This window comes from Eschrichtius robustus, chromosome 2 (assembly GCF_028021215.1).
Source record: "Eschrichtius robustus isolate mEscRob2 chromosome 2, mEscRob2.pri, whole genome shotgun sequence".
In the NCBI taxonomy this organism is placed as follows: domain Eukaryota; kingdom Metazoa; phylum Chordata; class Mammalia; order Artiodactyla; family Eschrichtiidae; genus Eschrichtius; species Eschrichtius robustus.
Window position 1 is genome coordinate 119701761 of NC_090825.1, and position 12709 is coordinate 119714469.

General features: G+C 43.6%; 1 protein-coding gene across 3 annotated transcripts in view; it reads left to right on the plus strand.

Annotated features, from left to right (window-relative positions):
- The window catches only part of ARHGAP26 (Rho GTPase activating protein 26), a 474900-nt gene that overhangs the window by 162984 nt on the left and 299207 nt on the right, over window positions 1-12709 (plus strand). For all 3 annotated transcript variants that reach the window (XM_068536090.1, XM_068536092.1, XM_068536091.1), the window contains one exon: window positions 9165-9243. In XM_068536090.1, the coding sequence (XP_068392191.1) occupies window positions 9165-9243 (79 nt within the window). The remainder of the gene's footprint in view (window positions 1-9164; window positions 9244-12709) is intronic.

Consider the following 12709-nt stretch of genomic DNA (forward strand, 5'->3'; position numbering starts at 1 on the left):
TGTGTGTGCTGAAAACCAGCCAGTCGTGCTTTTCCCTCTTGGTGTGGCCTGTCTTTATCTTTTGCAACAGATGAATCCATTTTTCCTGGTTTCAAACTTCCCCTCCCCTCCCCTTCTCACCCCTTGTTTGAAATAATATTTGATTTTGCCTTCCTGCTGGTTGGTTAGAGTGCTGGTCTCAGTGCCATTGACATTTTGGAGAGGAAATGGCTTTTTCCTTCCTCACAGGGTGTTCTCCTGCTCTGACTTCCATGATTTGGGTGGGGGTGTGTGGGGGGGGAAATATTGTACTTTCTGAATTGCTCCTTGGCTGTTCTGTAAAATGAGCTAGCTAAGAAGTTCTTAGAATCTTCAGAATTCATGTATTTTTTAAATTACTGGGTTTTTTCCCTTTTAAAAAATTAAATGAGAAAGCATTCGCTGTTTGATTCCGGTTTAAGTAAGAGTGGGATGTGTTGGTTAATGGACGGTGGTGTGAAATAAGGCAACCTTATTTATATTATTTCTGTTACTTATTTCTGTTCTTACTACTGTTTCTATTCTTTAGCCTGCATAGTGAAATTTGGAGTTTTATTGATTGAGTATACCAGTTTATTTGCCAGTTTCTAAATATAGAATGAGTTTATTTTTTAAAAATCAAAACCAAAATTTTGCTATTACAGAAGTCCAAAGAAAGGAGACGGTTCAAACAGCAAACTCCACTTACCTGCATGTCTGATCATCATGAGATAGAATACTAACAAAGAAAAATTGATAAATGACCTAGATGATTTCTTGAATTAGAGTATTTTTCATAGTTTGTTATCAAAATAACAAGTGTTTGCATTCCCCCTGAGAGTTACTCATCCTGGCAATTAATAATGCTTTCTCCTGGTGCTGGGCGTTGAAATCTGCTTACTCCTATGTCCTCGGTGCCCATAGCATGCGCATCCCTGGCAGTCAATATGTTTCATTTAAGACCATGTAACTTAATGTGCCAAAGATGTCTTTGTCTGGGCTTCCTGATGTTTCATGACTTCAGTCTCCTTTAAAATAAAAATACAGGAAATTATCTGATGTGATTGGCAATATTACTCTTCAGACTATGATCATTGCTATGGTCCTAATTATTTTAGGACCTTTCCTCCCAGGACGTCACTGCTGTAGGTTATAATACGTTATGGTTCATTCATTCGTTAGGATCAGATCCTTTCTAAATAATTGATTAGAAGCCTGCTTCTGAAAACTTCTTAAGGGGTGTGTGTGTGTGTGTGTGTGTGTGTGTGTGTGTGTGTGTGAGTGAGTGTGTGTGTGTGTATGTTTGTTTGGGACGGGGGGCGGGGGAGAGGAAGTCCCTTCTTCCCTCTCCCCTTTCCTTCCTCCAGAGAGAGAGAGAATGAAAGAGAGAAGTGCCTTCTTCCCCCTCCCTCCCTCCTTCCTCCTAAGGAACTGGTCACCCTGGATCCCCAGGGCACAGACTCTGCCTGCACAAGGGGGCAGTACAGTGTTGTGCTTAAAGTATGGGCCTTGCTTTAGAGTCAGACAGACTGGGTTCAAGTTGAGGCTTTCCTGCTACCTAGCAGTGCAAGATTGTGCAAGTCATTTCTGAGTCTCAATTTTTAAAAGAAGTATAATGATAGTACTACTTCATTGCAAGGAACAAATGATAATGCAAGCAAAGTCCTTAGCCTGGTGCTTGGCCCATAATAAACACTCAGTAAACCTTAGCTGCAGTTGGTGGGCCACTGGTTTGCAATGTCTGGTTTCCCTCTCACATTCTATTTCTCTCACCTGTACCCCACCCAGGTTACCATGCCATATGTATTCTTCTCATGTGCAAGGATATGTAATGCACAAGGATCGTCAATGGTTGATTATCTCAGAGCATGCATAGTTCTGCAGATTCATAAGTTTTTGTCTCCAGATAGTAGATGAATGTTGCCCTCCTGTGATGACACTGGGTCCTCAGTATTGGAAAAAATGGGAAAGTATCCCAGGTTCCCCCTTCATTGATGAACTGGAAAGGCTTCTGCTGAGTTGGGCTGTGAGGTGCATCAATAATACAGACCTGCATCATTGTTGGTCCCGGTGCACGGGATGACGTTATAACATGTGATGGCCTGGGGTGGAGCTCAGGTAGGGAGAGGCAGAGAAGGACGAGCACAGACCCCAGAAATCGCAGGCTGGTGGTCCACAGACATGTTTGGTTTGGCTTGAGTTGTTGAAGGCAACATTTTAAAATAGGAAAAATCTGTAAATGTTGATCGTGACTTCCCATGTGCCAGCTGTTTATACGGCTGAATGGCGGATGCCTCCTTTGGGTGGGGTGTGTGCTCTTCACTTTGCTGCAGTCTCCACCATGCCCTGTTGTCCCCCATCATGATGACAGGGGACAGCTGCCACTTTGCCTTGCATTTGCACTGTTATTTTTCTCATAGAGGGGAAACCCCCTTTGTTCCTATGACTCTATCAGAAAGCAAAAGTGCAGAAGAATAACAGGCTGCATGTTTTAAGGAAAATGAGACCAAGCCTATTTTCCTTGGGGCAGGGAAGAATCTTATCCAGTTTCACTCATTTTGCTTACTTGCCTGGTCACTATAGATGTTTGACTCTGTAATTTCATACACACACGGAAGAGATGTCATTCTCCAGTATTATCCTGTGTTGGCCATATCTTTGTGTAAATGAAGATCTGCCATATGTTTGTGTAAATGAAGGTCTACTGAAACCTTGAACACTTAAAATTGCCAAGGAATGGCTAGGGACCAGTTTTCCAAGTAGCACTTTAAAAGCAAAGGACCACTTCCTTTGGCGCTTGCGTATCTCTTTTCACCTGTGGATGGCAGTCCATTCTCCAGACCTTCATTGTTTCCCTCTATCTTCCTATCTAACTGTAGTGAGGTAGGTTTCATGTACAGGCTGTGAGAACATGTGTTTCTGTGGATGCCACAGTCCTTCTTTTACTCTGAACTTGACCCTTAAATGTGCCATAGTGTGGATAGAAGCTGGGGAATGAACTCTTGCCAGCAGAAGATTCATAGTCTTATGAATGAATAAACCCAAGATCTTTGGAGGTCGATTTAGAAAGAACAGTACTGTTAGATTCTGAGTGTGTTTGTTTCAGTGGGGTGGAGTGAGTTAGTAATAGCATTTCCTGGTCCAATAGGAAGTGGGTGAATTGCCAAGCCACTGAGATCACCATTGTTGACTCAGATTCAGGAATAAGATTAGAGTAGGGAGGCTGTCGAGTAAGCCTGGAATCAGGGCTGGTTGTGATTCTGCTTGCTCCTGGCTGATGAGAAGGCTGTGAGCTGACATCAGTAGTCCCGGGTTCCTGGATGTGCCGATAAACTATGTATTGATTTATGAGGGCCCTTTGTGGAGGCCAGAGTTGGAAGGATATAGGGCGGTGGGTAGCAGTTTGCCCTGTGATAGGTGAATAACTATTTTCTGCATTGCCTATGTGGTGTGAGAGGTGAGGTGCTTAGAGAAAGTTGCAGATCCTTGTTCATGCTTCTCAAGCTGATCCAGATATAGCACTAACCAAGGACATATTCAGAGTGAACAGGGGGTACTGTATTTGATGTAGAATTTTAGGATTGAGCCACAGAAAGGATTGTAAGTTATTTGTTCCTTCTCTCATCTGGTGGGTAGTGGGAGCACCCTGGCAGATTTTCTAGAATTTGCTGAAGACCTCTTCTTTGTCCTTATCAATTATCGGACATTAATTCCAAAAGGGGGAAGTAGGCCACTGTGATGCTTTATTCAGGAGGAAAAAAGGAAATGGCTGTGATGTCAGAACTTGTATGTCAGTCTTTGGCCTGGCTTGCTTTCTGGTAGAGGTGTGATTTTTCAGTGCTGTGTGACAGTGTTTTGGGGGTGGGGTCATGCGTATCAGAAGCACCCTGGCTCATTTCTTTTCCTTTTAACCTGCTCTTCTCCCTCCATAATTTTGACTGTACTGACACTTGCCCTCCATTCCTTCCACTGACCTGCCGCTCATTTGCCCCTGTGATAACAACTAATTTTTGGAGCATTTACTGTGTGTCTGACACTTTGAAATGCCTTATACATATTTCACTTAACCTTCACAACAACCCCATGAGGTAGGCACTCATTATCTGCCTTTTAAAGAATAGCATAGAGTAGTTCAATTACTTGTCTGCTAGGAAGCACTAGAGTCAGGATAACTACTGAGCTTAGATGAGAAGTAGTATATCTTGGGTTTTTTAAAACTTCTTTATTTTTACTGAGGTGTAATCAGAGTGAAATGCATAAATCTTAAGTCTGTGTCTTAATGACATTACACACACAGACACACACACACACACACACACACCTGCATGACCACCCAGGTCAAGTTATAGGACATTTCTGTTACCCCAGAAGGTCTCCTTGGGCCGCTTCCCAATCACTGCCCCTACTCCTTCCCCAAGACAAAATCACTGTTCTGACTTCAGTCACCACAGATGACTTTCGTGAGTATTTAAACATCATATAAATGGAATCACACCGTTGGTAGTCTTTTGTGTCTGGCTTCTTTCCCTCATTATTATATCTTTGAAATTCATTCATGTTGTTGCAGTAGTTGGTTCTTTTCTGTTGTCTGTTGTTCCATTGTTTAAATATACAACAGTTTATTCTCTTATGAATGGATATTTGGGTTTTTGTTGTTGCAAAATTTGGCCATTATGAATAAAACTGAGTATTCTCGAATGTGTCTTTTGGTGGACGTATGCGCTCATTTCTCTAGGGGATAAATCTAGAGGTAGAATTGCTAGATCAGAAGGCAGGTGTCCATTTAGTTTTAGTAGATATTTCCAACGTGGTTTTATCACTGTATTCTCTCGCTAGCAGTGTATGAGAGTTCCAGCAACTCTGCATTCTTGCCAGTACTTGTTATTGGTGGTCTTTTGGATGCTTTCCATTCAGAAGGGTGTTTGTTTTATTTCATTGTGGTTTTAATTGCATTTTCCTGATGAGTCATCATGTTCACCCTGTTTCTTATGCTTGTGACCACTGGTGTGTCCTCTTTTATGAAATGCCTATTCAAGTCTTTTATCCATTTTATTAATTGGGTTGTTCATTTTTTTCCTATTTATTTGTTGACATTCTTTGCATATTCTGGATATTCATCTCATTGGAGATAAAAATCACAAACATCTTCTCTTACTCTCTTAATAGTACCTTTTGATGACTGGAAGTTCTTTATTTTGGTGAAGTCCAATTTATCCTTATTTTTTATGATTAGTGCTTTTTGTGTTCTTTTACAAAACTCATTGCCTTTCCATCTCTTGGGTATTTAGAGGCAGAAAAAAATGTGGAGAACCACTGCTGTAGAAAGTAAGCCACAGTCACACTGGCCATTATTGGATTCCTGTTTTTGGATTGGCTGTTTGCCTACATTGGTGTCCTGAGCCCTCATATTTATGAAGCACTTTAGGTTTCACAGAGCTCTTTATCATTCGCCCTCATTTGATCCCAGGCAGGAGCTCACTAAAGGCCTTGCAGGAGCGTCTAGTCCGTTTTGATGGCAAGGGACATGGGTGGTCAACATGAGCTCTCTGGGGGCGCAGTATCTCCACGTTTCCTGTGGCTTTGTGCTTGAGGGCAAAGCATTAGACTGCTTGGTTCAGATCCTGGCTCTGTAACTGTGGACAAGGTACTTAACCTATTTGAGGCTTGATCTTCTCATCTGCTAAATGGGATAATGAGAGTATACCTCCCTCATGATGTAGTTGTGAAGATGAAATGAATTAATTAATAGATAATGCTTAGCACACTATCTGGCACACAGTGCTGGGTTATTATTATTGTAGTTTTTCTTTTATTATATTGTTTGATAGGGTCACAACTGTTTTTTTTAAATTGAAGTATAGTTGACTTAAAATATTAGTTTCAGGTGTACAACATAGTGATTTGATATTTTTATAGACTACATACCATACAAAGTTATTATAAAATATTGACTGTGTATTCCCTGTGCTGTACATTACATCCCTATGACTTATTTCGTGGTTTGCACCTCTTAATCCCCTTCACCTATTTTGTCCCCCCTCTCACTCTTCTCCCCCCGGTACCCACTAGTTTGTTCTCTGTATCTGAGGATCACAATTCTTTGCAGAGCTGGAAAGAGCTCTGATCATTTACTCCAATTCTCTTTTATTGTGTCATATTTTCCTTTTCTCATTCCACACTCCCACCTCATGAGTTCTGTCTCTTTCCCTCTCTTTTTCTTTCCACTTTTGTTATGAAAAGCCAGATGCATTTCAGAAATGAACTAAATTGATACCTGAATGAAAACATACTGTCTTACAGGGACTCTCATGGAACGTGTAGGGCCATTGAGAGTTTTGCTTGTTTTCTTTTGTTTTGAGGGATGGTGGTTAGTAGGGGCATAGGGACGGTAAATATGGAAAGGAAGTTAACTGCTTGATTCCAAAATAAAGTTGACCCATTTACCTTGGTTCTAGGAATTACACACGTAAGAGATTTATGTAATAGTGGTTTAAGTTATAATAAAGGAAAAGAAATTTGAAGCTGAGTGTTTTCTAGATGCCTAGAAAAGATAGTACATACAGATCCAGATGTACATACACCAGGCTAAGAGAAAGTTTTCTGAACTTGAGGTGATAGGATTAGAATCAAGTGCGTTAAATCTACTTTATTCAGCTCTCCACCACCCCCTCCCACAACAAAAAAGGAGAACAAAACCACATGTGGAAAAGAATGTATATTTTGATATTTCTTCTCGAAATGAAAACAAATCCTGTTGACTTTCCTGGTTACTAAGGCCAAGTGGCCCACCCTTCACAGCCTCTGAGTTTGTCTGAACTTCCTCTTTGTGGCTCTGGGTAGAAATTTCACACTGTGTGCCATGAAGTTGCCTTGACATCTGCGAGGTCCCTGAGACCTTGGTCTGCTAGGCAGCTATTGTGGTCTCACTGTTTGCTGGTGAACACCTAGCAGGAAATGAACTGGAGACACGGACACGTTGGCATGTAGAGAGTAGCTCTACCCCAGCGGGGAGAGGAAGGTGTCTTTGCTTTCCAGTGTGGGGGGAACAGGAAGGAAAAAGGGGGGCGTCTGGGTGAGCAGAGGGGCCTCAGACCTAACTGTGCCTCAGGATCACCTGGGGAGATGGTTAAAATCCGAGTTCGCAGGCCCAGCCCCGAAGTTCAGGTTCAGTGAGGTGGGGCTGGGCTGGGCGCCTCTATGCTAAGGGCATGCATGATTCTGAAGCCAGGGCTCCAGGCACAACAACGTTTAGAGCAACACACAAAGATCCAGGCCCAGGGACTAGAGAGTTCCACAGTGGACTGCAGCTTTGTAGACTTTTTATCTCAAAGCCATTAAAGCTTTGTGCGTGGCTTTAAGGTGGAAGAATAGAATCAGTCCACCCAGCCCCCGGCCGTAGGGCTGTGGCTGCCAGCAGTCTGCAGATACCCAGCGGGTCACGCACACTGGATGTGCTGATAGTGGTGGGAAATGGGCACTTGGGCCTGAGAATGAGAATTTCTGAGAAGAAGAGGGAGTGTCCTGGCCGGTGCAGGGAGTCACTGTGTCTTCTGAGTCACTGTGTCTGGGTGCCAGCACCCAGTGTGGCCTTCACAGGAGTGACTGCCCTCTCGGGAATCAGCGTCCATCCCATCACCTGCCTCTCATCCACCCTCTTACCCACCCTCCCACCCACACCCCCCCAACCCCCCCCCCTGCTGCTTCTCCCCCCTGTCTCTCTGTCCCCCCCCGCCCCCCGCCTTGTTCACCACCTCACGCACTCACACCCGCACCCCAGTGCCCCTCATCCCCAGCCCCTCTCTACTTACATGTTCACATCTTTGAAAACTTTTTTTCTTCAGGGATGTTGAGGGATGATGACTGAAAAGAAACAAATGTGATATTTAAAATACATTCAACGTAAGTATTAATAGATCTAGCCTATTCATTGGAATTATGGAAATAAGCCAGGAACAGTGACTGTAGGTGGGTTGAGTGAACAGGCTTTGGTGCTTGTGGGCCCAGGCTTGTGCTGCGCAGGGCGTCGCGGAGCTCGTTTCTGTGTGTGTGTGTGTGTGTGTGTGTGTGTGTGTGTGTGTGTGTGTGTGTGTGAGTGTGTGTGTGTGTGTGTGTGTGTGTTTGTGTGTGTACGCTCTTCTGTGATCCTGAGCAGTGCTGCAGTCTTAATTCTTGCTCAGTGGACTTCGGCCTCCCTTTTAGGCTTTCTCAGACTTTAAAGATGAGGATTTGAGTCATTAATTCTTAACTTTTTGTGGGTTGCAGTTTGAATTGTTTGTCCAGAAAAATACATATACATTTGGTGGGGGAGGGTGGCTTTTAGACTCTCTGGGGCCCATCTGTGGACCCTAAGTCAAGAACTCCTGCATTAATGAGCATAGAGGGCTTGTAGCCCCTTCTCCCAAGTTCATGTTAGTGGCACACACCTCTTCTTGTGTGACATCTGTAAGGGGTACGCAACAAACACCATTTGATACTGTGTGCATGCTTTCTGAAGGGTTTGTGCTCAATTTGAAAGAACAAGCAGATTTCAAGGAGAAAGTGAAAAGAGCTAATGCATGTAAAGACCTTAGCATCTGCCATGGTAAAGATTCACTTAAAAATGCTGTATACATTTAGTATAATCATATTATATAAATATACTAAATACTAATTATAACGCCCATTATCCCCATAAGACTTTTTCATGTCAAAAGCAGTTTAGAAGCATTGGACTAGATATTAGACCAGGATCCCTCCAGCGTGGATGTTCCCCCTCTTTTTATTGAGTCCAGTAATTCTCTTCACTTAAGAACGTGTTTATTCTACTCCTACTGGGAGTAAAGTACCCTAGTAAGCATTTTGGAGAAGAGGAATGAATATGATCTCAAACGCCGAAGGGAATCGCTTGACTCCTCTGTGTCCCTTACCTGTACGTAGAGTCCTGTCTTCTGTGTTTCCTCCCACCTCCCTGAGGGAGGTGGGCTTATTGAGAGGGATTTGGGGGTGATAGCTTTGCTTTCTGAGGCTGGAAGGTGGCTGCGAAGAGGTGAAGGGTGCTCTCTCTCTCTGTGCCGTCAACCCCAGCAGGCTCTCACTCGCTCACTTAGATGTTTCTTCAAGGCTCACCTTCATCAGGATCTCTCTACCTGTGGCGCTGGGTTCACATCCGTGTCCTCGTTTCTCCGCAGGCCCGGAGTTATCACCATGCAGGCATTGTCTGAAGAGGACCGGAGGCTCTGGATGGAAGCCATGGATGGAAGGGAACCTGTAAGTAACAATTCAGGGAAGTAGAGCAAGAATAAAGGTCCCGAGTTGTTTGTTGTTTCCTTAGTGCAGTGATTTTTGCCGTTGCTCTAAATAAAGCCTTGGGCTCTTGAGACCAATGTACCAGAGGGACTTTTTTAAATTCCTGAACTGATGTTTGTGGATATTGACACTGCTTCTGTATAGATGCAACTCCTGGGCTTTGGCCTCTCAGTCTAAGGCATGGGTCCTGCACGATGCCACACCAGAGACCCCCCCCTTCACCGAGGCAGTTGTAGTGCCCCGAGGACTCTTAGAGGAAGCACAGTCCAGTCTGGCTTACTGAATACCTATCGATGCCTCCACAAAGTGCAGCCCAAAGCGTTACCTCAGATCCATTTTAACAGGTTAGATGATGATAAAAGTGTATACAGATGGTGCAGAACCTTTACTCATTGCCCTCTGGTTCAGCCTCCCATTGCCGTAGTTGGCTCACATCCCATTATAAGCAGTGGGATTACCCAGGCCCATGAAAGGAGTTAAGCCTAGTAATGTGATCCATGCTCCCATTTCAGAGATGCTGGTCTTTGCTGGGTGATGTAATCTTGTGGTTTTTCTGCATCTTGTGACATGTGAAACCCACGGAAAAACCTTGGGGGAAGTCCCTAGAGTCACAGTAGTCATCTTAATTTGCGGTCAAGGATCTCAACCCCAGTATTCAGCAAATCTCAAGGTTACAGAAGTCGTAAGAGTACTGTCTAACCATGTCCTACCAGTAAAAGATAAACAGAATCCACATTGTCAGAGGGCCAATAATTGGACCAATAATGATCACTTACGAAGGCACTGTCAAAAGGGGGAAATATGTGCAGGGGACATGAGGCATGCATAGCCTCCATTGACTGTAGAACTCTGTGCATCAAGTGGGGTGTCCAGTATAGATGATTCCAGTTCATTTGTGTGTCTCTTTCTTAGCCTACCCTGGTTAGGTGTTCTGTATCAATTCATGTCATTTTCTACTCAGGTATTTTGTATCCAAACATGGAACTCAATACAGGCAACTAAGCATAAGCAAATAACTAGTGTTTGTATAACATTTAATAATACAGAGCAAGATTTAAAGAACTATTTAAAGATTTAAGTGCAGTTTGCTAAACTCTAGTTAATTAAACGTTATTTAATCTTAATTCTTCTGCTGGGCTAAAATACAGGATATCCCCTGATTTTCCCTGAATACTTTGTTACTGATAACTTTTGATAGCTCTCTCAAAAGCAGTTACACGTTTCTACCTTCGGGGCTTTGTGGGCACAATAGCTGCTTGATGTTCATAGGCCTTTGGAAGCAGTTTCCTAAGTAGTCCTTCATATCTTTGCTGTTGTCCTCTACCGTTAGTTGTGTGTAAGGCACAGATTTGGCACGTGACATCTCTTAACCCATTGATTCCTCTTAGTGCCTTACAAAGTAAATGTTATGATTCCATTTCACGGATGAGGAAACCGAAACTTAGAAGAGGTTAAATAACTTGCCCCAAGTTACACAGATTGTAAGTGGCTATATTACTAGGGTACAGGCTAGGTGGCTGTAACAAAGAGACTTCAAAGTGCAGTGGCTTAAATAAGATAGAAGTTTATTTCTGTCTCAGAGTTCAGAAGTGAGCAGTCTGTGCCTAACAGGGTCATTGTGCTGAGACGGGCTGGGACCTGGGGCCCTTTGCTGCAGTGCTGCAGTGCTTGCACCTGGACACACCTCTCCTCGAGCAACAAAATACAAAGAAACTATAAGGGACTGAAAATAACTGGGTGCATGCGCAGTTGGGGCAAATTCTGGACAAAAGATACAAAGAGGACAAAAACCTCACTGCCACTTTTGAAGAACCCAGAGCAAAAGCAGGGGGTCGGGAGCAAAAGCCCAGTACTGCACATGCCCCCTGCACACACCACCACCTAAGGGGTGGGCAAACCACCTAAGCTACCCCTCCAGCCCGACCCCTGGACACACCCCTACCCTCACCCCATATAAGGAGCAATCTCGACCCCCCGCAGGGACCTGTTACTTGTTCTCGCTCCCCCTCACCTGCTGCAACAGTGGACCCAATAAAGCCTTGCCTGAATTTCTTGTCTGGCCTCTAGTCAATTTCTATTGATTGGGGAAGGCCAAGAATCCTGGTCGGCATCAGTGCCATCCTCAACCCATGGCTTTCCATGTTCCATTCATTTCCATTTTCCAGGCAGATAATGGAGATGAGAGCATCTGGGAGCCAGAAGATGCACACCTCACTTCTGTTGGCCCCCAAATAATTACATGGCCACATATATCTACCAAGGAGGATGGGAAAAGTAGGCTGAACATAGGCAGCCATGGGCCCAGCCGGAGCCCAGGGGATCTTATCACTTCAAGGAGGAAGAACAGAAGCTGTGGGGTGGTTCACAGTTTCCACCACAGTGGCAAAGCTAGAATTAGAACCCATATCTAGCCCTAAATGTCTTTGGTTTTCATCTTTAATAGAGGTAAAATGTCAAATTGCCTTCTAAGAGTCCTCACTCAGTACATTTTTACAGTACTTTCTCTGACTCTCTTGAATGTTGCTTCAACTCATAGGGGAGGAAATGCCCAGGAAGAAAAATCCTGTCAGGGCATACTATTCTTCGTATGAGTGAAAAACCCACTTTTGTGTGTGTGTGTGTGTGTGTGTGTGTGTGTGTGTGTGTGTTCCCTCCAATAAGCTGGAGTTCTAAAACTGCTCCACTCACTGCATTTTAAACCTCCCCACCTCCCTCTCCCACCACTTGATATTTGTTCTCTGTCTGCATATGCTTGCTTTTCTTACTAAGCACCTTATTTTTCCCGTAGATTAACATCTGGCCTCTGCAGATGGAAAGTGTGCTGTTGAGAGAGACATCTCCTTGCTCCAGAATGTGCACATTAAAATAAGTTTAAGCACAAATGATTGTTTTCTAAACATAATATAAATTTATTTCCTCTCAGCGACATAGAGTTTGTGTTGAAAACCACACCTCCGTGTGCTTTTAAGTTTCCTAAAGAGAGAGAGAAATACAGACATGTGATGACAGTATAATTGGCAGGAATGTTAGGCCTCATTTTGTCTCCCATTGCTGAGAGCCTCTAGGGAGCATTGCTGGAGATATATACCCAGTAGACAGTTAGCAGCTCCGGCTTTAATCACCATCTCCCTAATTAGTTAAGGCTGTCCCCTTGGGAGTTTTGGCTTTGCTAAGGGAGCAGAAACCTCTTTCTCTAGTTGATCTTAGAGTATTTCCCTTACTTCAGGGAGATGTTAATGGCAGCACCTATCTTTTGTTTTTATACTTACAGCTCGGTTGTTCTGTGATTGATTATTCAGTGTTGGATATTTTCTTTCTTTCTTTTTTTTTTTTTTTGGGAGCCGTTGGTAATCTTGGTTTCCACCCTTTCTGTTCTTTCATTGTTCAATAACACCTCATGATGGTTGGTTGGGAAAAAAACCGTAAA